This window comes from Oncorhynchus gorbuscha, linkage group LG13, assembly GCF_021184085.1.
Source record: "Oncorhynchus gorbuscha isolate QuinsamMale2020 ecotype Even-year linkage group LG13, OgorEven_v1.0, whole genome shotgun sequence".
Classification (NCBI taxonomy): Eukaryota; Metazoa; Chordata; class Actinopteri; order Salmoniformes; family Salmonidae; genus Oncorhynchus; species Oncorhynchus gorbuscha.
In genome coordinates this window covers 66029178-66054602 of record NC_060185.1, presented here as the reverse complement: position 1 = coordinate 66054602, position 25425 = coordinate 66029178, and the positions used below count along the sequence as shown (strand labels likewise).

The window sequence follows — 25425 nt, the reverse complement described above, 5'->3', positions numbered from 1 at the left end:
GCAGGCCAGAGGTGGATGAACGCAGTGCCCTTGTTTGGGTGTAGGGCCTGATCAGAGCCTGGAGGTACTGTTGCAGAAATGCTAATGTTTCTAACCATAGAAGACCATTTCAGAATAATCTGGGATGGTGGGTGTCATGGCTTGCTGAAATGACATGGAATGACTCTAGTGTCCGATAGCCCAGCATGATACTGTATGCATTAGGTCAGCTATTCAGTGCTGTGCGGCATCAGCCCACAATCTGCTACAGGAATCTAATGGCCACTAAGATGAGGAAAACGGAGGAGTCTTAAGCGAGCGAGAAAGTTGGGAGGGAGTTGGCAGTGTGTCAGGACTGGAGCCACTGTGCCTCAGCAGCGGCAGAGCTGACGCACTAAAACCCAGACGGAGAGGGATAAGGGGAGGGCACACAGAGAGAGAGAGAGAGGGGAGAGAGAGAGAGAGAGAGAGAGAGAGAGCGGGCGAGAAACCCCAGTGGCCATACGGATGGGGCAGTGTTTATTTTGACGAGGCAGACTGGATTTCACTACGGGTTAGCGGCTGCAGTTTAGAACAAGGCACTCCCCCTCTGGACTCTGCATGTGAGTGTGTATTCTCTCTCTGTCTCTCTCTCTCTGTGTGTGTGTGTGTGTGTGTGTGTGTGTGTGTGTGTGTGTGTGTGTGTGTGTGTGTGTGTGTGTGTGTGTGTGTGTGTGTGTGTGTGTGTGTGTGTGTGTGTGTGTGTGTGTGTGTATATATATAAGGGAGAAGTGCTTCATTGCAGCAGGACTCTGCCTTGTACACAGTAGCCAGAAAACCTACCATATATTTTTTCTGTGTGGACTTCCCCACTTCTTCCTCTGTGTGGATGCGCTCGATGCGGCTCAAGGTGACTCAGGATTCCCGAGCCAGCCCCAGGGAGCATCCAAACTGGATCCCTAGACCTCCAGAGACAAGTGGGCTGAAGCTTCCTCTCTACCTCCATCTGGAAGTGGAGTTGGACTGCGGAGAGGACCGTAGGATAGTCGGGAGGATGTGAGGCCTTGACAGCAGCTGTTATCCACCACCAGGCCTACTAGGCCAGTCCAGCCCTGTGGGGGGGGGGGGGCAAGGGAATGGGCCCAGTTTCACTGCAGGTGGAGACTGAACAGGAGCAGAAGCCAGAGAGCGAAATGGATTGCTACCATAGTCTTCTGCAGGCTGGCTCTCAGCTGGAGAACACACTGCAGCGTGAGTACCTCTCCTGTATTGCCCTTACCCTCCCCCTTCTCACTGGCATACATATCGTGGTATATGGAGACATATAATGCAATGTTAAGGGTGGTATATGGAAACATAACGGTGTCGCAATAGAAACTATTTAAAGCATAGTGGCAGTTTAAGGTGTATATTGTGTGTTATTGTTTGGATGGTTTCTGATGCATCCAGCAGTGGGACCCTATGTATCCATGCAGGGATTAATGTGCTATTTTTAAACCCTGGGGGGATAGTTTGCATCCATAGCGATCATACGTAGAGGAGATATTTTTAAGTACACTAGACATCTTGGTGTGTTTGGAGAAATGCCAAACAAACCGTTCCGTCAGTGAAATGTAATACAAAATAGATGTATTGTGTGACTGAGTTGATTAGGGAAACTATCAAGGTAGAGTTCTGTATGGTTGCTCGCAGCTTTTTGAAGTCTAGTCGTAAACGATACATTCCTCTATTGGGGGATGAATCCTGTAAGGGCAGCCAGATGGACAGATTGGACAATGAAATAATGAAAACGAGTGCCACTGCATCCCTGTCATGGCCCAGACGCTACAGAAGACAGACAAGGTGATAAACAGTGCCCATGTCTTTTACACCATTCTCCTCTATCCTTTAGTTTCTATTGGAATCAAGTACATGAGGAGGAAAGGGCTATTTTCTTTGGAGATGTAGTGACAGTTTGTTGGACTCAGTCTGGGTACTGCTCCTGGATGGTGGTGATTTGTAGCTGTAGTAAACCTGATTCTCTACTCTGTAGAGGACTAGTAGCATTGTGTTGGTAAACCCTCTTTGGCACTGCTTTGTTGTGGAGCCCTGCTAGCTTGTTTACTGACCGGTTTCCCTGTACATCCCCTGGGAAGGGGGGTTGTCCCTGTCCCTGTCCCTGTACTTTCCCTGTGTAGTGTCGGAGGTGTCCCTGTCCCTGTGTGAAGGTGTTGTCCCTCGTGGGAGTGTTGGCTGTGTGTGAAGGTAATGGGGACATTGGGGGGGAAAGGCCATCCTCCGTAGGTTCTATTTTAACCAGGTGGAGTTTGCTGGAGGCACTGCAGTACGTTTATATCTGACGAAGGAAAAACCTGCAGACAGACACAGTCTCACTCTCACACACAGACACAACTGATCAGTTACCTGTAAGTTTAAATCTTCACTTCCCTCCACCTGGTTGTATTTGAACCTGTCTGTCATTTCCACCCACATTAGCTTTGCTGCATATTGATACTAGGGCAAAAAAGAGCAGCTTGAAACCTAGATGATAAATCAGACACATCACGTTCACATGAGTCCAGATGGTCGTGTGAGTCATTTCCGACAACATTTTCCCTCAATAGCCCTCCACTATAATCCCCTTAACGCTGAAAGCCCTGGATGGTTAAAGAAATATCTGCTGACTTCAAAACAGTCATGGCCCTTGTAAAAAAATGTGTGTGTGTGTGCGGCTTGTGTAAACCTGAATGACTGCATGTGTGTGTGTGTGCGGCTTGTGTAAACCTGAATGACTGCATGTGTGTGTGTGTGCGGCTTGTGTAAACTTGAATGACTGCATGTGTGTGTGTGTGTGGCTTGTGTAAACCTGAATGACTGCATGTGTGTGTGTGTGTGTGTGTGTGTGTGTGTGTGTGGCTTGTGTAAACCTGAATGACTGCATGTGTGTGTGTGTGTGTGCGGCTTGTGTAAACCTGAATAACTGCATGTGTGTGCCTGTCTCCCTATGTCTCAAGGGCTGTGGACAGCGTATGCAGTATATTACTCTCTCTCCACACAATGTAGCCTCTGAGACATCAGTGACTGTTGGCTGAAGGAATAAGTCTCTGCCCTCATCAGCCCGCCCAGTGTGCCCACATACTGGCCTCATGGCACGGGCAGTGCCAGTCGTGTGATGGCACTGAAATTGAGTGGCTGTGTGGCACCCTTCTTGTCAGGGTCTTACCTAGGCAAAATGTGTCCCATTCACGTCTAAATGACTCAATCTCTTTGCAGAGAACAACTATTTAAATTATGTTGATGATCATCTATTTGGGGAGGGGTTCTTGAGTAAATGAGCACGGGAATAGAGGGAGGAAAATAACCAGAATCTTGTTGGACTACTACAAGAAAGTTGTGCCAGCTACTGCAGGTTGGCTAATTCTCAGCAAATGACACAGGACTGTCACAGATCAACCACTACAGTATGTCATCAGGAGGGACAGGATGCCTGGCCACAGCCTGGCCAGCCCTGCTTTACCCTGAGCCTTTAATCTGTCCAGCTGTCTGGGAGTCTGTCTCAGGACCCACTTATGCTTAATGGGGAATATCATTTTCTGGGCCAGTGCAGAACAAACACAGGTTATTTGCGTTTTGAAGCAGCAAACACTACTCAGTGAAGTCACCTGACTAGGCTTTGGTGCTTTGATGAATCAAGTCAGCGGGAATATTTATTTACTAGCTGCAAAATAGAAGGCGTAATTTGGAGGCTGGGTGTGTTGTGCAGACATCTTGTTTAGCATGCCAGGCAGAGACCGAGTGGTTTACACCATGTGATGAGTGGTGCAGAGTGCTGATTGGAGAGGGGCCGTGGCGGAGTCTCATCCTGGGATCACAGACTAGCACGCATATTAAAAACACTGCAGCCAGCCTGCCTGCAGCACAAGCTTTCTCCCGCGGTTCATCTGTGTAGTATAATGCCTACAGTAAGGAGCAGGCAAGGCGGCTGCAGTGTGTGTGCTGTTAAGTCTCTCAGAATGGTTTTGGTTGCCTATTATCATACAGTGCATTCAGAAAGTATTCCGACCCCAAGACATTTTCCACATTTTGCTAGGTTACAGCCTTATTCTAAAATTGATGGAATTGTTTTTTCCCTCATCAATCTGCAAACAATCCCCATAATGACAAAGCAAAACCAGTTAAAAAGAAAAAACGGAAATATCACATTTGCATAAGTATTCAGACCCTTTACTTTACGATTTCAACCTCAAGTCTTCTTGTGAATGATGCTACAAACTTGGAACACCTGTATTTGGGGAGTTTCTCCCATTCTTCTCTGCAGATTCTCTAGCTCTGTCAGGATGGATGGGGAGTGTTGCTCCACAGCTATTTTCAGGTCTCTCCAGAGATGTTCGATTGGGTTAAAGTCCGGGCTCTGGCTGGGCCACTCCAGCACATTTAGAGCATTGTCCTGAAGCCACTCCCGTGTTGTTGGCTGTGTGCTTAGGGTCGTTGTCCTGTTGGATGGTAAACCTTCACCCCAGTCTGAGGTCCTGAGTGCTCTGGAGCAGGTTTTCATCAAGGACCTCTCTGTACTTTGCTCCATTCATCTTTCCCCCAATCCTGCCTAGTCTCCTAGTCCCTGCCACTGAAAAACATCCCCACAGCATGATGCTGCCACCACCATGCTTCCCCATAGGGATGGTACCAGGTTTCCTCCAGATGTGACACTTGGCATTCAGGCCATAGAGTTCAATATTGGTTTCATCAGACCAGAGAATCTTGTTTCTCATTGTCTGAGGGTCTTTAGGTGGCTTTTGGCAAATCCAAGTGGGCTGTCATGTGCCTTTTACTGAGGTGTGGCTTCCCGTCTGGCCACTCTACCATAAAGGCCTGATTGGTGGAGTGCTGCAGAGATGGTTGTCCTTCTGGAAGGTTCTCCCATTTCCACAGAGGAACTCTAGAGCTCTGTCAGAGTGACCAACGGGTTCTTGGTAACCTCCCTGACTAAGACCCTTCTCCCCCGATTACTCAGTTTGGCCGGACGGGCAGCTCTAGAACGAGTCTTGGTGGTTCCAAACTTGTTCCATTTAGGAATGATGGAGGCCACTGTGTTCTTGGGGATCTTCAATGCTGTAGAAATGTTTTGGTACTCTTCCCCAGATCTGTGCCTCGACACAATCCTGTCTCTGAGCTCGACGGACAATTCCTTCGACCTCATGGCTTGGTTTCTGCTCTGACATGCACTGTCAACTGTAGGAACCTGTATAGACAGGTGTGTGTATCTTTCCAAATCATGTTCAATCAAGTTGTAGAAACATCTCAAGGATGATCATGGAAACAGGATGCACCTGAGCGTAATTATGAGTCTCATATCAAAGGGTCTCTAAATAAGGTGTTTCTGTTTTTTAAATATTTAATACATTTTCAAACATTTCTAAAACCTGTTTTCGCTTTGTCATTATGGGGTATTGTGTGTAGTGTGAGGATTATTATGATAATGTTTTAATCATTTTTAGAATAAGGCTGTAACGTAACAAAAGGTAGAAAAAGTCATGGGGTCTGAATACTTTCCGAATTCACTGTATCTGGTTTCCGGATATTACTTGCCTGAGGACTCATCCTGAATTTAATTCCGCTGCTCTATCGATTACGACATACATTGTCTAAATCTGCCATCCTGGAACTCATTTGTGTGACGTCAAAATGAGGGGCATTGTACAAAACAAATTAATCCGCGATTGGATCGTCTCTAACGAATCGAACCAATCAAAGTGGATAACGTCATCATGCAGGCTGGCTCTGGCCCAACCTATCGTTTTCAGGGACCAATCAGAACGTTCAGAATGTGTTTGCGTTCCAAAAGACGTTGGGGAGGGGGGCAAATCCAGACCCAACGTGGAGAAGAGTGGGCGTTGGCGTTTTGCCGGAGCGATATGGAATGGTAGCCTGAAAAGGATATTTCACCTTTTCTCATTAGATTGCCTCTAAATTACAGTCACAAATGGCATCGTCTGTCATATGCTGTGCCTCATTAAGGGATGACACAATCATTGGTTGTGAAGCTGCATAGTAGACATTGTTGGCGTCCGCTGTACAAGAGATGCAGTGTGTCCAGGAGTACATCCACTATCTACCCCCCATGAACTATTTAGAAACGGCCTATGAGCACCACATGTTGCCTTTCCAAGCTCTCTGATACACTCAAGCCAGAGATCTGCAGAGCTCATTACCCCTCCACCCGCTGACTCCCCCGCCAGACACTGTTACCCCCGACGACATCGATGTGGAAAAGGACACACTCTCCCTCTCTCGACACGGTCTCCCCCCTCTTTCTCTCTCTCTACCCTGCATATCTCTCTTTCTCACTCTCCCTACACAACTCCTCTCTCTCTCTCCTTATACTGCATCTCTCTGTGTGTATGAAATCCTATTCATATTTACTAATACTGTGTATTATTCACAAGGAGACTGAGCGTATGTGAATCAAGTGATCGGTTGCATAAACTAGTTTACCACAGAGCATTATATATGACTATATACGACTTTTACTTTAGAGTTATATAATGCCTGATAGTGGAGTTTAAACTCAGTCTTCAGTGTTGCTTCAATCATCCCACTATATCATTGTATATTCATGTTACATGCAGTGTAGAGTCCTTTCAACATTGTGGAATGAGGAGCGAGTCAGTGCTGCCTGCCACCACAGCTTGGTGTACACCACAGGAGGCTGGTGAGGAGAGGACAGCTCATACCATGTGTTTGACGTATTCTATGCCATTTCACACCAGCCTATACCAAGAGCCCATCCTCCCCAATTTAGGTGCCACCAGCCTCCTGTAGTGTAAACAGTATATGACCTCCTGCTGCCTCACCTGGTGACGAGAGAAGGGTATGGAGAGGTATAGTGACTGCCTCCTGCTGTTCTAGCCTGGATGACACAGTGGATAGAAGGGGTCCAGACCCACCTCAGAACGATTGACTGACTTGAACCAAACAGCTGAGAGTCTGATACCTTTCTTACTACTGTAATGTTGTTTTACATATGACCACTGGGTGGCAGTATTTCTCTCTGCTATTTCATCATTCTTATGGGACAAGTTATGAATGATAACCACTGTGTGACAGGTTGAAAGAGGCCTCATTGGGACCTGTTATTCTAATCTCTCTCTTCCCTCCCCCCACCCCTCTTCCCACAGAAGTGTCAGTCTCTATGAGTATGAAGGAGGTGGACGGCTACATTGAGAAGCAGGTGGCCTACCTGTCAGGTGGGGGCACTTTACTTAGTCTTGTCCCACTACTGAGGGTTCATAACCTCTGACCGGCGACTATTTGAGTGAGGCGTCCGCAAAGAACGTAATATCCTTGTTTAACACATTGTTGAGTATGATTGTTCCTATGAAAATCATTTTTCTTCACAGGGGGGCGTGGTGAGGACTCTAGCGTGATCGTGACCCTCCCAGAATACTCGGCTTTCAGCGACATTCCAGAGGAATCTTTAGCCAAAGTCTTAACATACCTCACCCTCATACCTCGGTGGGTGAACCACCATATTACACTCCCTCCTAATATTCATCTCTATAGCCCCCCCTCTCTCTTCTCACAACTCTCTCTTTCTCTGCAGTGCAGTGTGTGCCTGCTTTAGTCCAGAGTTAGAATTCTTTGCACAGATGGCACTAGATACTCCCTATCCCTCATCTATTTCGATGCCCTAGTGATGTCCTCTGTGCCAGCTCAGAGCAGGTATACCCTGGGGAGGAGGGATCATATCATTGGATGAGTGCAGGTCACAAGAGTCGATGAATGTCCCTGTCTAATGTATTCACTCTGTGGTCCTTCCTTCTGTACCAAAAAATATAATTTGTTGTCAAATTAATTTAGCATATTATCAGAGTTTTTAGGTCCTATACCTGTACATTTTATCGGTAAAAGTATACATTTGTTCGGTGAAAGGTACATGTGTTCAAATATTTTTGGTTCTTGTGTTTGCAGAGCAAGACAGCCAGGTGTAAAATTCATCATCATTTTAGACAGAAGACTGGATACATGGACCTCTATCAAAACAGCACTTGCCCGAATTGCGGTGAGCAAGTTAAAGTCATGGCATTTTTTTTCCGCGTGCATACATGCACTCTCGTGCATGTGGAAATGAAATCAAACGTTATTGGTCGCAAACACAGTTTAGCAGATCTTATTTTAGGGGGCTGCGAAATTCCTATGTTACTAGCTCTTAATAATGCAGTAACACGTCAAACAAGTACACTAAATAATAATACTTTTTTAAAGAAATCAAGAATGGTCGGAAACCAAATCAAATCTACTGTGGAAGTATGGTAACGATACTAGTTTAGGCCTGGCTCTATCCTACTAAAGAACGGATGATTTGCTGCTGTGGAAAACAAAAACTTCCGAATATCAATACAATCAGACGACGTCAGATTGGGGAGTTGTCCATGGTGCTGAATTAACCCCCACTCAGTTCCTGCTGTTTCGGGATGGTCTCTTGTGCGATTTTCATTAAAATACTGCAGTTGTTTTGTCACCGTTTATTATTGCGCATACATCATTTTCTTAATCAATTGTTCTGTATTCACTGTATGAAAATAAAGTCCCGTCGTGAGGGAATCAAAATGCAGAGCCAGCACTCCGCTACTTGGATATTTACATGATGACGCTATATTTCGGCGGAAAATGAGGGAGAGCGGGAAGTCGAGAAGGTTAGAGGAAGGGAGAGCTTGCAGACAGCGCTGCCACCCTCCTCATGGCAGCAACGTTGATGCAGCCGGGTAGAGGGGCCAAGTAACTTGGCACCAATTTGTTAGCGACGGAACGGGCGAGGTTTTAGCGTTATCGCATAAATGGCTGTTAACACGATGGCTGAGAGTTGCCAGCGCCGAGGATTGCACAGGACACGGAAGAGCCCGGTAACGCGCTTATTACATAGTTTGATTACGTGCTAAAATAGTTGTGCTTGAGTTTGGGTGGGCAGAGTGAATGCGGCATCGGTCACTGACATCAGCATGCTAAGCGTAGCACTGCGGTGCAGAGCCTGATTTGAGTTTAGTCATACGGTTGATCCAGTGAGACCGAGAAAGATAACTTGCTGATATAAATACAAACCGAGCAGTGATATTTTATTTTAGCATGTTGAGCTTGAAGGGCAGAGTTTATGTTTGCGGTAGCCTGAAGCTAGATTTAGATAGGACGAATGAATGTCAAAGAGCTCTATAAAGGAATGCATCGGTCTTTTGGGGGAATAATCCATTTCCCACTGTTTAATGTCGATGTTCTGTGCTGCACATGTTCACGCGTTAACAGCTGGCAACTTCAATTGAACCAAACCCATTTGTTAGTTAGCAGACCTTCACCACCGCAGTCGCGTGAGAAATGGTTGTGAGCATTATTTTTCAAATTGAGCTCATCAGATTGTCACCCTTAGCCTACTGCTTTACTTGTGATCTGACGCTGGAAATCACTATGAAAATCGCCTCATCCCTAAAAAAATACAGACTACCTACTATCTGCTCTTGTTTAGTGAATCCATGTGATATCGACTGCAACTGTAATACACCTGTGATAGGCACTAGCTAGCAGGATATGTCTGGCTTTCCTTATCTGATGGACAGTGGGTGAGTCTGCTTTGTCTGACTGCGGATGATTGCTTGTTAGTGCAGTCAATATGTCCTGTCAGTGGCATATGCTGCCAAATGCCTATCCCTCTATGCATCCAGAAGTGTGAACGGACTCTGGCGTAGTGTTGGGTAAAGACATGGTCCAGGAATTGTCAAAGGTCAGAGATCACTGTCCAACCCCGGGGGTGTGATTGTGTCCCTCTCCGTCTCCAGGCCTCCTTCCCTGGGAACCTCCACCTGGTGCTGGTGCTGAGACCCACCAGCTTCTTCCAGCGCACCGTCACAGACCTGGGCTTCCGCTTCAGCCAGGAGGACTTCATGCTCAAGATGCCAGTAAGGCAGATCAGAGGCCAAATCCAACACTTCACCACACGGCATTCGGCATCTCATGTTTGAAGAAGCGTGCGTAGTACTACACACAGTCGATCATGTGCAGCTTATTGTAGCTCTCCTTTATTAGGTGGTGATGCTGAGCTCTGTGACAGACCTACTGAGATACGTTGATGAGAACCAACTGACCTCTGAGTTTGGTGGAACCCTGGACTACTGCCACAGTGACTGGATCGTTCTAAGAACAGTACATACTTTACACTTACATAGCATCCGCCACGCAGCCACTCTGAACCCCCAACACTTCTGTTACAACATATCTGATGCAGAGAGACACATTCAAACTTGGCCTGTATGTTTGCACAGTTCTGAGTGATGACATCAGAGTATACATTTAGAAACACTGTGTGTGTGTGTGTGTGTGTGTGTGTGTGTGTGTGTGTGTGTGTGTGTGTGTGTGTGTGTGTGTGTGTGTGTGTGTGTGTGTGTGTGTGTGTGTGTGTGTGTGTGTGTGTGTGTGCTCTCTGGCTCCCCTCCAGGCCATAGAGAGCTTTGCGGTGACAGTTAAGGACATAGCTCAGATGCTGCAGGCGTTTGGCACAGAGCTGGCTGAGACCAAACTGCCAGCTGAGGGCACCGCCATCATGCGCCTCCTCTCAACCCACACTGACAAGTACAGGAAACTCAAGGTATACTGCAACCCTTTTTATACCATAGAGGTAGAGGACTCATCTTTGTATCTGTGCCGTTATACCGTCTGTGGGCAGTGCCATTGAAGTAATAGATTTTCCCTTTCTTCATTGGCTGATTTGCTCATAGAAATCCCCACCCAGTTGACTACCTTAAAATGGAGGAAGCCCTCAATGGCAATGTCCATGCTAAAATGGGTTATATCTATGATGAGTCCTCTGTCACTATGTTTTACACTAGACTCTATCATAATATGTTACAATTCTATATCAGTGGCAGACTAACTGACTAGTCTACATGGTCACCCTGATATTTTATAACCATTTTGTCTGTCTTGATCATTGTCTGTCTTGTACAGGAAGCGATACGGTCAGTATCAAAGGAGGGTCGTCACCTGCTGGCTAGCCTGGAGGCCTCGGGGAGAGAGGAGGATTCACTTTGGGATGTCAGGCTGGACTGGGAGACTGTGCAGAGGTGTGTGTTTATATGACCTCAGAGATAATCATGCTACGGTCTGCCTAAAGAGTGGCCATGGGGCTCCTGAGTGGCAGACTGGTCTGAGGCACTGCATCTCAGTGCTAGAGGTGTCACTACGGACCCTGGTTCAAACCCGGGCTGTATCACAACTGGCTATGATTGGGAGTCCCATAGGGCGGCGCACAATTGGCACAGCATCGTCCGGGATAGGGGAGGCGTGCCTAGTTAAATAAAGGTCATTTTTAGATTATAACCTCTGTCTCTGATCTTCAGGCTACTAGCTCAGCTGAGGGGCATGGAGTCAGCCTTTGACGGCTTCTTTGAGAAGCATCATCTAAAACTGCAACAGTACTTACAGCTGCTCAGATACGAACATCGCTTTCAGGAGGTGAGACTGATCAATTGCATAATTGATGATGGTTGATTCATTGTCGAGAGGCAACTCTTAGAACAGGGAGGACACGTGGTGTACAGTTCAATTTGAGATCGGATGGGACGTTTTGAAGTTGGGAGGGGTATATGTCTCGAACTAATGTCTTTCTCTCTCTCGTTGTCAGATGGAGTTGTCTCTGGAGCATCTGGCGTCCCAGGAGAGAGAGATGTCGTCGTCAGGGGAGAAGTTGACTCAGACAGAGCAGACACTCAGAGACCTGGACATCCTGGAGGCTCACGCACAGGTCAGTGTTTACTAGGGGACACTTCCCTGATCAGATCAATGGACCAGGGTTACACATACTGTATACTGTGGTTGGCAGAGATTGTCTTCTCATGGACTCTGGCTTTTGGTAATAGCATTGTGTCACAGACCGGCTCATTAGCCTGTGGCAAAAATGAGGGGACGCGAACAACAGGTATAGGCCAATCAAAAAGGTTCTTTATTGTAAACCAAAACTATTAACTTTAAACAAAGAAAAAGGAATGAGGTGTGAAAGTATCATAATGTAAGGTGTATGTAAAGTGTAGGGATGCATGAATCTGTGTGTGTGAATGACTGAGTGAAAACTATGCAAAACGGAGGAGGGGGAGGAGGATACTTTGAGCCCAGGTGACTCCAATCACTAATGACCCTCCTCTACCTGCAGGAGGAGCCGCCCCTGCACTGCAGAGGAGGGGCTGTGACAATTGGTTGTGTAGCTCAGATTGAAGTGTATTTGTCATTGTGATGCTGTGTGTATGTAGGCCTCCTGTATGCCATGTCTTGTTGTATGTAACTGACTGTGGTGTCCTGGTTGTGTTGCTAGGAGGAGATGGTCAGTGCCCAGATAATCATCCTCCATGGGCACCAGCTGGCAGCCAGTCACCACTATGCCATGGCCCTGATCTTGCAGCGCAGCAACGAGCTGCGTCACCGCTGTGACATGCTCAATAATGCTCTGAGGGTGAAACGCACACACCTCTCCCAGGCCCACCGGCTGCTGCTACGCCTCGGCCAGGTAGAGGACACACACACTGTTTACACTATTGCACACAGATGAGTACAAATCTAACATCATACACAAACAACCACGCTGATACTCGGCCAAGTGCGAATATGACTGGTCGGTGTGACATCGTTGTCTTATCCCCTCCATAGGCCCAGAGTTGGTGTGACGATGGGGCCTACCTGTTGGCTCAGCAGCTGGTGGATAAGTTCCATTCTAAGGACGGGGCCCAGGCTGCATTGAAGGACATGGATAGATTCCTGGAGCGGGCTCCGTCTCTCCTCAGCTCAGGACCCGACCTCCTGGCCGTGGAGTTTGAGTCTGTCCTCACCCCAGAGATACAGGTCCAACACCAAGCCAGTGTCTCTCATTGACAAACAGCCTTATGGTTTAAAGAGTAACCCCGTCTGTAATGTTTCCCCTGACCCATCTGTGTATAATCCATTCTCAATGTTTTCTATCAACCCGTAATATATCTAATATTACAGGACTTATACAAGCATTCATTTCTGGTCATGGTACCTTCAGGCAACCTTCAAGACTGCATAAAGGCTATAAACGGCTGTTTAACTAACACTCAATACAGGTTTTGCGTCGATATGAATGTCCTAAGCTCCTCTTCCATCCTCCCCAGGTCCAGATAGGGGAAACATTTGAGAAGCACACGGTGGTGCAGGAGATGATCCACAACAGGCAGGTCTGTCTGAGGAAGCTGGCTGATAAACACGTCCCTCCCATCCAACTAGTGGCCCCCAGGGCGGAGAGCCCGCCCCGCTCCAAGTCCCCACTCTTTTCCCCCAAACATGGTAAGAGGAGGCAGTGGAATATACACACACCACACACACACACACTCAATCACACACATTCAATCACACTTGATACAGTACATTAGCATTTGTCAGACTACAGTTGACTGTTTGGGGTTAGAGAGGCTTACAGCACACTTTAATTATCCAGCTCCGCTAGGCCTCCACCCAGGGCTCTGCTGTTTCCCAGGCCCTGTGTATGCAGCCCTCCCCTGGCCTCTGGCCTGACAGCCGTCCCTCTCCCCTGGGTACTGGGTGTCGTCCGTGTCCTCAGCCTAGGGCTTCACACACCATCCTCCAGGCCACAAAGCAGTAATCAAAACAGCAGACCACAGGCTCCAGTAATGAGGAAGCCCAGGGTCTTTTGTGCTCGACCTCAGTTAGCGGTCCACCTTTACCAATAAGCTAGCTGTTAGAGCCCAGCACTATAATCAGTCCTTGGGGGATACTCGGTTAGCCGTGATGCGAGCTGTGTAATGTATGGTAATAATGTATATGAACCACGTACGGCAAAGACCCTTTCATCTCCCACTCGCCTCCAGGCAGGGCTGAACAAAGCTAGCCATACCGCACCCAATTAGTAATGAGGTGCGACGTGTGGGTGTGTTTCTCACACACAGAAGGAAACCCCTTTCATAAGAGGGGAGATGAAGATAAATGTGTTGGCTCTGATTTAGTGTGATAATGTGCACGCGCACACACATGCTGGTCTTAGGGTATGTGAGGAGCACGTGATCAAACGGATACAGTCAGTCAGCCATTTACACCAGACAGTACTGTGGGTGATGTGTTCGTAGAGGATATAGTAGTATTGGAGTTCCACTGCAAGCTGCTTATTACCAATGATTAACTAGCCGTCCATCAGAAGAGAAGTATCAAGTGTAAACCCTGGACCAACAGTCATCCCCGGGGTCAAAGGCCGGACAACCTGGTCCCACAGGACCTTTCAAACCTACTATCATTGTCAAATCGCTGCAAGCATCTACTCATTGTAATGATGGCTCTATCGAGTGATGTTAGTCCTAACTACTGTGCCGTACACCACGTCATGGTTTCATCAAAGCATACGTGGAGACATTATGCTGTACTTAGCATTGTTAACATGTTGTCCAGACAGGTCTGGTGTTTCATCAAAAGCATAGAAACCTACAGTGTTATCGAGTTCAGCTGAGAGGTCGTTTGTTGCAGGGGTCGACGGTTTGAAGTTCTCCTTCGATCTGTCACTCCCTGGGAAGAGGACGTCCCGGAAAAGCCCCGCCTCCAGAAAGGTGAGATGGTCGAAGAAGGACGTGAAAGATGAAAGTCAAGTATAGAACAGTTCACACACGTCACCTGTGGCTGTGATAATGACATGTATGATGGGAATGTTATGGCAACTGAAAATGCATTAGGTGGATTCCCTCCATGTAGGGGCGGCAGGTAGCCTAGTGGTTAGAGCATTGGGCCATTAACAGAAAGGTTGCTAGATCGATTCCCCGAGCTGGCAAGGTAAAACTCTGTCATTCTGCCCCTAAACAAGGCAGTTAACCCACCGTTCCTAACTGACTTGCCTAGTTAAATAAAGGTTCATTAAAATGGTTGTCTGTATGTCCTGGCCGTCTCAGATCGAGGTGATGCATGACTACCAGGAGAATAGGAGCTCCCTGCTCTCCAGCCTGGAAGGAGAGGACAGCCCAGACCTTCTCAAACGGTCCGTCTTCTCATCCTCTACATATTCCTGCTGTGCTCTTCCTGATTCCTTATGTTCAGACAGAATACTAACGAGGCCCTCTGGCCCTGTGTCTCCACAGTCACGTGATGAGGGAGCTGATTGAGACAGAGAGGGTCTATGTGGAGGAGCTGCTGTCAGTGCTGCTGGTGAGAGCACAGCAGCGTTTTCCCCAGCTATTACTGGATTACAACAGTGTGTTTTGTATTCTGATTATGTGCGTATTGTGTAGGGTTACAGGGGAGAGATGGAGAACCCGGCCCTTGCGGGGCTCTTGCCCCCCATCCTGCACAGTAAGAGGAACGTCCTGTTTGGCAACATGCCTGAGATCTACAACTTCCACAGCAGGCAAGGAAACATCAGTTGGGAAGGGCTAACATGCATGCTCACACACGCATATACATACATACATACATACATACATACATACATACATACATACATACATACATACATACATACATACATACATACATACATACATACATACATACATACATACATACATACATACATACATACATACATACATACATACATACATACATACATACATACATACATACATACATACATACACAAGTATTCAGACCCCTTGACTTAACACTTTGTTTACGTTACGGCCTTATTCTAAAATTGATTCAATTGTTTTTCTTCCTCATAAAGTTACAAAATACTCCATAATGACAATGCAAAAACAGGTTTTTAGATTTTTTTTCTTCTAATTCATTAAAAATAAAAAACTGGGCCTCCCGAGTGGTGCAGCGGTCTAAGGCACTGCATCACAAAACTAGACACATCACTACAGACCCAGGTTTGATCCCAGGCTGTGTCGCAGCTGGCCGTGACCGGGAGACCCATGAGGCGACACACAGTTGGCCCAACGTCATCCGGGTTAGAGGAGGGTTTGGCCGGCCAGGATATCCTTGTCACATTGCGCTCTAGTGACTCCTTGTGGCGGGCCGGGTGCCTGCACGCTGACTTTGGTCGCCAGCTGTATGGTGTTTCCTCCGACACATTGGTGAGGCTGGCTTCGGTGTTAATCGAGCAGTGTGTCAAAAAGCAGTGCTGTTTCGTAGGACGCGTGGCTCTCGACCTTCGCCTCTCCCGAGTCTGCACGGGAGTTGCAGCAATGGGACAAGACTGTAACTACCAATTGAATATCACAAAATTGGGACGAAATAGGGGTAAAATACCATGCTTCACTGTTAGGATGGTGACAGATTTCCTCCAGACATGATGCCTGGCATTCAGTCCAAAGAGTTCAATCTTGGTTTCTTCAGACCAGAGAATCTTGTTTCTCATGGTCTGAGAGTCTTTTAGGTGCCTTTTGGCAAACTCCAAGTGGGCTGTCATGTGCCTTTTACTGAGGAGTGGCTTTCGTATGGCCACTCTACCATAAAGGCCTGGTTGTCCTTCTAGAAGGTTCTCCCATCTCCACAGAGGAACACTGGAGCTCTGTCAGAATGACCATTGGGTTTTTGGTCACCTCCCTGACCAAGGCAATCCCCCCCCCCGATTGCTCAGTTTGCCTGGGGGGCCAGCTCTAGGAAGAGTCTTGGTGGTTTCACACTTCTTCCATTTAAGAGTTATTGAGGCCACTGTGTTCTTGGGGACCTTCAATTATGCAGGTGGACTCCAATCAAATTGTAGAAACATCAAGAATGGAAACAGGATGCACCTGAGCTCAATTTCAACTCAATTTCAAGTCTCATAGTAAAGGGTGTGAATACTTATGTAAATAAGGTAATTCTGTTTTTTATTTTTAATACATTAGCTGACATTTGTAAAAACCTGTTTTCACTTTGTCATTATGGGGTGTTGTATGTAGATTGAGGATTAAAAAATCATATATTTATTTAGAATAGACCTGTAACGTAACAAAATGTGGAAAAAGTCAAGGGGTCTGACTCCTTTCCGAAGGCACTGTGTGTATCTATATCTAAATATCTCCTGTAGTTAAGAGGAAAGATCAGCACTGTCATTGACTTGTGAGAAGTCGGTCATGTTTTCTATAGGCATTTGGAGTCTCAAAGAACTGTAAGTTTAAAGCAGTAATTGCATCATCATAACCTTTGAACTACCGCTCCATCTAAAAAAACAACCATCTCTCCAGTACAGTAGCTACTAGCCAGTTTCCTCTAGCCAGCTGTGTGAGTTAGTTTATGTACAACTGTTTGAGTGGCTCTGTCTGCTTCCTATATATCCTGCCTGCTGGGATTGCTCCCCTGCTGGGCTGAAAGGCTAAACTGGATGACTGCATGAGGCCCTAAGCCAATTAGAGCCTCTCTAACTAGTGTTAAATGCCAGTTGCTCTAACAAGCGTTTGATTATGCCAACGAGAGAGGAAACTGGCAAACACTGGGGGCTCAGTGGCATGGATGTGTGGGTGGCTAGTCATTATCTATGGAGGAGTGCTGGATAGGGGCCTGTGTGGTGATGGTGTTTGCTGCTCTGTGTGGTTAGGGTGCGACCTACTGACCTCATCTGTCTTTGACCTCTGACTCATGACTTCTTGGGTTCTACAGGGTGTTCCTCCATGACCTGGAGGGCTGCCTAGAGACCCCAGAGGGAGTAGGGGCTTGTTTTCTGGAGCGGGTGAGGAACGTCTATATGCCCTCAAACTCATCTCTGGACCGGGAAGCCAGTTCCACTGCATTTTTTAATTGTTCCCCTCTAATCAGGTACTGATTTTAGACCTGGGAAACCAGGTGGGTGCAATTAATTATCAGGTAGAACAGAACCAGCAGGACCCGGATCAAGTAGGGTATGAGATAAATACCCCTGGTAGTTTGTCTGTGAAGAATGTCTTTACCTATATCAGCTGAGAATTCTCAACTCCACGATACTCAAGAGTTATGTGGCGGTGAGTTTTGGCGGCGTGTACCTCCGACTCCGCCGAGTCGGTGTCAGGTGATACTTCAGCAAAAATGTCCATTTAAGGTGTAACTTTTACCTATGTTTGTGCTGTGTAAAGGCATTATTATCTTTGTGTGCTGCAACCCGTAGTTTCTGACGAAAACGTTCTCCTATGTAATCCGACCCTAGGTAATTATTCCACTATTTTCCAAAGGAGCATGAAGTTAACGACTTCCAACATGCACTACCACGCTATACTTTTATAATGATCAGTTTTTTTACTTTACCTGTCCTGATTGTTAGTTGCTAGGGGGAGTTGGAATCGATTGTTTTTTTTTAAATAGAAAATTGCATTCTATGCATCACCTGCCAAAACAAAAAGCTCTGCCGTGCTATATGACAGGGCTGCTCCTTCTCCGTTAACAAACACCGCTTACCTTGGCAGAGGTTGCGTAAAATGCTATGTTTTTTTAAACTATGAATTTTAGCACCCAAGGAAGACACAGGACAAACATAGGTACAAGGTACGCATTAAAGGATTTGGGGAAAGTGAAGCTGATCCTAGATCTGTGACTAAGGAGAACTTCTACCTGGAACATGTCTGATGAGGTTAGGGAGTCCAGAGTTAATTCATTGTGTGGTGTTGTCGCCCTCCACGTGGAAATCGCTCTGACACCGAGTCGACGTAATCCGCATAGCACATGCGTGTCACAGTCTGGCACGGACGGTGTGTCATTGGAAATGTATGTGTGTATTTCCAGAAGGAGAATTTCAAGGTGTACGAGTGCTACTGTCAGAATAAGCCTCGCTCAGAGTCACTATGGAGGCAGTACTCGGACTGTGCCTTTTTCCAGGTCATGCTTATTTTTTCTATTCGTGCCAAATGTTTGTACTCAGCGATACTACTACTACACCACAATACCAGACATATTTGTTATTTTAATAGCACAAAATGATCGATTATTTATATTAGGTTCCCTGTTGTTATAACCGTAACACATGATTCCCAATATCTCCCTGCCATATTCTACAGGAGTGTCAGAAGAAGCTGGAGCACAAACTGGGTCTGGACTCTTACCTGCTGAAACCAGTACAACGCCTCACCAAGTACCAGCTACTACTGAAGGTCAGACCTTAGTGAAACCGGCCAACATACACGCTTCTACGCAGCACACCGTGCCAATATTGCGGCCTTTATCTTAGCCGAAACGTTATCATAATTCAACGTCCCCAACACTCTGTCGGTGCTAGCAGCACTGTGACATAACCTGGCCTTAGACAGAGACATTTATTTCAATGAGTTGAATGCAGGACGTGAAGGATTACACATTAAACTAGAGAGAAATCCTGTCTGGTTAATGGGGATTCCATTTTCTGTCCCGTGATTCTCTGTTATCTGACAAAATAAGGAACATCTTACATGCAACACAAGGACTATTATTTTAAGGTACAGCTGGAGAATTTCAGGATTTCTTTGTTACCAGATATTGATCTCTACCAGACATTAGTGTGTGTGTGTGTGTGTGTGTGTGTGTGTGTGTGTGTGTGTGTGTGTGTGTGTGTGTGTGTGTGTGTGTGTGTGTGTGTGTGTGTGTGTGTGTGTGTGTGTGTGTGTGTGTGTGTGTGTGTGTGTGTGTGTGTGTGTGTGTGTGTGTGTGTGTGCGCGCGCTGTAGGAGCTACTGAAGTACAGTGCAGGAGGCTGTGAGGGGACCTCCGAACTACAGGCGGCGCTAGCAGCCATGCTCCACCTCCTCAAGTCAGTCAATGACTCCATGCATCAGATAGCCATCACAGGCTACCAGGTGACTTGTCCTGTGTGTGTTTGGTTTGTTGTGTGTGACAGTGTGCTGTCCTGTATCTCTGACCCTGTGTTCTGTCCCGTGCCCCCCCCCCCCCAGGGAGAGTTGTGTGACCTGGGCCGGGTGCTGATGCAGGGCTCCTTCAGTGTGTGGATCAGCCATAAGAAAGGCCCCACCCGTATGAAGGAGCTGGCCCGCTTCAAGCCCACGCAGAGACACCTGTTCCTGTATGAGAGAGCCCTGCTTTTCTGCAAGTGCAGGGAGGAGCATGGAGAGGGAGCAGACAAGACCCCCTCCTACAGCTTCAAGCACTGTCTGAAGGTGTGTGTGTAGGCGGCACACTCTGTGTGTGTGTGTAGGCGGATCCCTGTCGCAAGGATGTTTGTTTTGGTTTGCGTGTCAAGGCGTCAGTGGGGGTGTGTGTCAGGGTGTGTGTATGTTTACGGGGCGTGACGGATGGCATCACCACCCGCTGCTCTCCTCTTGATGTACGCTAAAGCTTCTTACCTTCACACGGCGGAGGAGTGTGTGTCGGCGGGCCGGCCATGTAACATGTAGCTGAAGTGTGCCCGACGTGACGCGTGGCATGTCCTTGTAGGCCCCAGGTGCAGACTGTGTGTGTGCGTGTGTGTCCCGGCAGATGAGTGCGGTGGGGATTACAGAGAACGTCAAGGGAGATGTGAAGAAGTTTGAGATCTGGTACAGTGGCAGGGAGGAGGTGTACGCCGTTCAGGTAAGGCTCACCCCTGCTGTGAAGTGACTGTTGATGCTATTCATGCAGCATTATATTCTCCGAACAAAGACAATAACTCTACCACCCACTGGCTTGTTCATTGTCTGTGTGTTGTTCTGTTATTTGTTGTGACAACTTCATGTCATGTATTGCTACGGTACAGTATGTGTTAAGCTACTGTAGGGCCATTTTGAAATCATGCCTGTAAGATGCAAAGAAAAGTGTGTTTCCTACTATACGTTGACTGCGTTCTAATCTGTCCTGATCTTCTCCATCTCCCAGGCTCCCACAGTGGAGGTTAAGACAGCTTGGCTCGGGGAGCTGCGGAGGATCCTCACCAACCAGCAGAAACTCCTCAAAGGTTTGGACGTCTCTCACATCGCTCTCCAAAGCGCACTCTGCAAAGAGCTGGTTTAACTCACCTCATCTCAGATCAATAGACTTAGCCTGCACCTTACCTAATGCACCTACCTAATGCACCTACCTAATGCACCTACCTAACTTGAACTTCCTCTTAAATGCGGGGAGACACGTTTCAGTTGAGTATGTTCAGTTGGGCAACTGACTCGGTATCTCCCTTTCCCTCTCTTGTTTCTAACGATCCTTTTGCCTCTTTGTCTTCCTCTTCCGCTTCTTTTCTCAGATGAGCATTGTGTCGACATCCAGATGCCAGACCACATCCGACGTTCTCCGCCCATGTCTGAGAGGTCAGTCTTGTTGGGTGTTGTAGGACACCCCTCAGTTGTCACAGCAGCTCCCCACTTGGTGTGAGTGTGGCAGGCAGTTCAGTGAGCTGTTCAGATGGTTATGATATATGGTGTTGCGGGAGCATATCAACAAGCAGGTATAAAGCTGGGAAATGAGGAGGAGAAGGAGGTGTGTGTGAGAGAAGAAGAGTGTGTGTGTGTGTGTGTGTGTGAAGGCCCCGCTTTCTCCTTAGCTGTCTGGTTGCTGTCCTCCCCTCCCTCCCCCCTGCAGGGGTGTGCGGCCGTCCGGAGGGGCTCATACGGGCTGTCTTTCGGGGCTGGACTTTGTCTCGCTGTCCTCCGATGTCTTTGTGTGTCTGCGTTCCCGGAATCCCCGCCCTCGAAGCCCCCGGCAACGCCCCCGGCCACGCCCCCCTAACAGACCCCGCCCCCAGCGCCACTGACCCATCCTGACGCTCAGTGGTAAACTCAGCCCAGCTCCGCATGCCCCGGCCCGGGTTGGCATGGCTCAGCTGACCTAAACCACCCACCAGGCTGCTGTGTTTGCATACTGACCATCATCTGCCTCTCCTTTACTAGGCGTCTCCATTCGGCTCATACATTCACCAGACGCACGTTTCCTCATGTCTTTTGATGTCCCAGCAGACCTTCCATCTCAGACATGCTACCCAAAATGACTACACCCATCTTTGTATGGGATTTGCAATTTTGCATGGAATGCCCCAAAAACAATCAAAGGTTTGGATGTTTTTAACTTAATTTTTTAAATTTATCTTGATTTCCTCATGCTTTCAGCACGACAACTGCTTCTTAGATGGGGCTCGCTTTTTGAGAGGTTATTAAATTCAAATGATCTTAAGTTATTTGGCTTGTGAAATCTAGACAAAGTGATACATTGATGAACCAGGAACTAGATGAACCGAGACCATATTTTTCCGTGCGCCGGCATGTGTCTGCTGTGTACCAGGCCAGAGCCCACACTGTCTTTGTGTCAGCTTGGTTTGCACTTGGTCACATTGTTGCTTGGCGTGGGGCCTTTTGGCTGGCGTCTGAAAGATCATCATTGTGGTGCGAGATGAGTTTGAGGTAGAAATTGTCCTTAACCACAGATCTAAGGTCAGTTTTGCAGTTCCCCTTTAAATGGTTAAAGGTTAGAATGTGGGAACGTTAAGCTGATCTGTGGCTAAGGGCATGCTCTACTTGGAGCATGTCTGATGAGGTTAGAGAGCACAGAGTTAGTTCGTTCATTGTGTCGCTCCCCACAGCAAACAGCAGAGGGCGTCATTCAGCTCAGAGGACACAGTCAGGGAGGAGCAGTCCAGACCCACAGTCCCTCTCCCCAAATCACCAGCGCAACCGACACAGTGAGTACACCACTCCCTCAGACATGTACCCATAACATAATCATGTAGATACCTGGTAACTACTTGTAATAATGGTGATTGGGTCATGAGAGGTGATACATGAAACTCCCTTGACTGGATATTGGATTTATTTAGGCATATATTGTGATCCCTTTCACATGGAGGAGCTCTGGGGGAAAAGGCACAGCTACTGATATTATCATTTGACTCTACCGTCTTCTTAATGAGTCCGGAAGTGCCGCACATCAGGATTTGAATGGGCATTTATCGCTACAGTTACCAAGTATTTACCTTGGTTATTTCTGGCACCTATAAGAGAACAAGCCAAAAAATGTGACTCAAAACAAACGTGTGTTTTGTCATCTCCAGGCGGGCCCGGCACGCCTCACACAATGGACATCTGTCTGGGTCTGGAGGAGTGGGGTGGAGGTCAGGACCCCTCTCACCAGTCAGACACCGAGGAGGAGGACACTGCTCAGCTGGTGCGATGAGTTCTCCACACCCACAGCCTTCTAGATATGCTTATCAGAATATCGTTAGGAACCTCTCGAGGCTCCTAAATGTTTAAAAGGCGTCCTCTAGTAGGATACACCGCTACACATCCTTCGTCCAGTCTAACAGACGTGTTTCTGTCCTCCCAGGCTCCAGGCAGATATAAGGCCTCGGCTGAATGTCCACGCGACGGCCCAGATGACCTCGCCATCGAGAGCGGTGACGTCATCCAGCTGCAGCACGAGGACAGCGAAGGCCACTGGTGAGTGTGTCGTCTCATATGCCTGGTGGTGAAGTTGGTTGCCAATGGCAGAACCCTATTTGACATGGCTTTTATATGGGCTCTGTGCCGATTTGGGAACCTAATATAGCCAGTGTAAAGACTTACGGACAAAACTGACCGCGCAGGCAAATGGTTAAAAGAAGCAGGTGGCCATCCTATCAGCTGTCATTTTCATTTAATTTCTTAACAATTCTGCATGTTGAATCGCCAATGTTCATCAACACCCAGCAGGTGTCTACCGCACAAAGCCGCCGTGAATGGCCAACGTTCATTAGTGTGTCCCGTCCTTCACCTTAACCTCTTTTATACTCTCCCTCACTACATCTCCAGGCTGGTGAAGAAGAGTCGCAGGCAGAAGAGCCTCATCCCACTCCCCAACCTGCACGTGGTTCTGGGACACAGCAGACGAGGAGGTATGGTTGCAGTACAGGGGAAGAGGTTTCTAAAGCCATTTGTACTCTTGATCCTCCTCCACTGCCATGTAGCTCATTTGATGGGTTTGCTTGAATAATTTGTCTCCTCTCTCATCCAGATCCAGGGAATCTGAAGGCCAGAAAGCTCAGCACCCCTTAGAGGACAAATGCTGCCTTCAAGTGCTTGTGGGAACTGGGAAACTTTACAGTATGAAGTCGTAACTCTGGAACAATTTTTCAACCAATGGCAAGCTAGATGATCCAGTTAGCTTACCGTGATTAAAGTTGACAATATTGTAAAACTAGCTACATTATCCACATTGATACATTTGACAATGTCAAAAATGGATTCGCTTTAACATCTTTTGGTTGAAAAGGTGAAAGGTCAGTGATGAAAAGTCACAACTTGGAAACTCTGGTATCAAACCCTATCTCTGACTTTCCCACTTGGAATTCCGACTTGGGAGGGTCATTCAAGTGGTAATTTCCCAGTCGGGTATTTCCCACTTCAGAGGAGCATTTGAAGGCAGCAATAGAACAGCTTTTGTGGGACCTTTGCACAGATTCACAGTCTGACCAGACAGACTGTTATACGTTAGACACTGTGAGGTCATGACTGATGAAATATCTTAAAATCTGCTTTCTCAAAGTGCTCTGATTGGCCATGATGAGAGACAACTATCCAATTGATGAAGGACGCAGGAGCTTACATTTTGGATTATTGATTAACATTTTTCTGGGCCAATAACATGAAGACCTGCTTTTTCCCACCCGTGATGGACAGTGGTGGACAAACTTAATGAATGTTACCTTAACTTTGGACAGCACAGGGCTCCACCAGCACACATGCACAAGGTTTTAAGGAAGGACAAGGGACATGTGAAAAGATTTGGCACTTAAAGTTAATTCCCTCACTTTCTCTTCGAACCAGCCAATGGCCTTTTCTGTTGGGTTGCTGTAGCTGGATTGGGACTGTTATACATCCATGGACTCTACCTCTCGACTGAGGGATTCTTAACCATTATTGCTATTCAGTGAGAATGCAGTTGGTGTGTGTGTGTTTTTATGGATCATTACAATCCAGGTTTCGCCTGAAACATTTATTTAAAATATACTTCTTTTTTAAAACATTTTTGATGTGTATACTTGAATGTTGACCTGTTTGGTTCCATGTTCATTTATTCTACATGCTCATGTTGTTTAGGAAACCATGCTGTCTTGTTCCTTAAGGCACCCTTCTCTTACGCTCTCCAAGAGTTGAAATGCCAGAACGTGCCCGTGCCATAATGCCTTTTTATTCCTGCTATTTTGGAATCGGTCTCCTCTTCAATAAATGTTTGCTCAAGCAATAACAAAACAGTCTTTCTTCTACCTCACCTCAGACCTATACACAACTGGAAGGTCTACAGGAGAGAATGCATGCTGAAAGAAAACCGGACGCTTTAATATATTTCCAAAGGCGCTATAGAAATCGAGCTATCGGTGAACGCAATACCTGCTTCATATTTTCCTGCTTCATTTCCCATTTTATTTCCTGAACTCATTGTTTGTCAGTGGGGATGAGATAGCTGTTGAGATCACGGTGATATAAGTGTATTAATCAGGTCTTCAGATGTCTCTTTGGAGGTATGGGGAGGAGCTGCTACCAGCATGGATCCAGCAAACAGAGACTGCTGTAATTCTCCCCAGGATGTCATGCTCTCGGTCTCCCTCAGCCCTCTTTGAGAGAGTTCCTCTCCTCCTCCATCGCCTCACACTTAGTCTTAGGTTTCCCATTAAACAGGATCATACGGCAAA

General features: G+C 47.0%; 1 protein-coding gene across 6 annotated transcripts; it reads left to right on the top strand.

Moving 5' to 3' along the window:
• The first annotated feature begins 1096 nt into the window (after positions 1 to 1096).
• Positions 1097 to 23628, top strand: LOC123993349 (proto-oncogene DBL-like). 6 transcript variants are annotated; one of them, XM_046295411.1, is made up of 29 exons: positions 1097 to 1209; positions 7113 to 7181; positions 7335 to 7449; positions 7906 to 7996; positions 9759 to 9878; positions 10006 to 10122; positions 10415 to 10564; positions 10924 to 11039; positions 11316 to 11430; positions 11600 to 11719; positions 12284 to 12475; positions 12616 to 12807; positions 13098 to 13269; positions 14458 to 14537; positions 14874 to 14959; positions 15060 to 15126; positions 15210 to 15325; positions 17506 to 17575; positions 18598 to 18690; positions 18870 to 18962; positions 19511 to 19639; positions 19736 to 19957; positions 20277 to 20369; positions 20652 to 20730; positions 21013 to 21076; positions 22342 to 22440; positions 22810 to 22922; positions 23082 to 23194; positions 23546 to 23628. In XM_046295411.1, exons 1-28 carry the CDS (start codon positions 1152 to 1154, stop codon positions 23096 to 23098), a joined length of 3048 nt encoding a protein of 1015 aa, XP_046151367.1. In that variant the 5' UTR covers positions 1097 to 1151; the 3' UTR covers positions 23099 to 23194; positions 23546 to 23628. The 6 variants fall into 6 exon arrangements, with proteins under 6 accessions (XP_046151367.1, XP_046151370.1, XP_046151371.1 ...); XM_046295412.1 differs by having other exon boundaries at positions 1101 to 1209; positions 7116 to 7181; XM_046295414.1 differs by lacking the exons at positions 23082 to 23194; positions 23546 to 23628 and adding an exon at positions 21348 to 21538 and having other exon boundaries at positions 22810 to 22849.
• The last annotated feature ends 1797 nt before the right edge of the window (positions 23629 to 25425 follow it).

Bases quoted from the DNA above. Each gene is read 5' to 3' on its own strand.
- LOC123993349 (XM_046295411.1), top strand. From the start codon at position 1,152: ATGGATTGCTACCATAGTCTTCTGCAGGCTGGCTCTCAGCTGGAGAAC. The intron at 19,958-20,276 runs GTGTGTGTGTAG...GTGTCCCGGCAG, and splicing joins GCTTCAAGCACTGTCTGAAG to ATGAGTGCGGTGGGGATTAC. The intron at 22,441-22,809 runs GTGAGTACACCA...TGTCATCTCCAG, and splicing joins TCACCAGCGCAACCGACACA to GCGGGCCCGGCACGCCTCAC.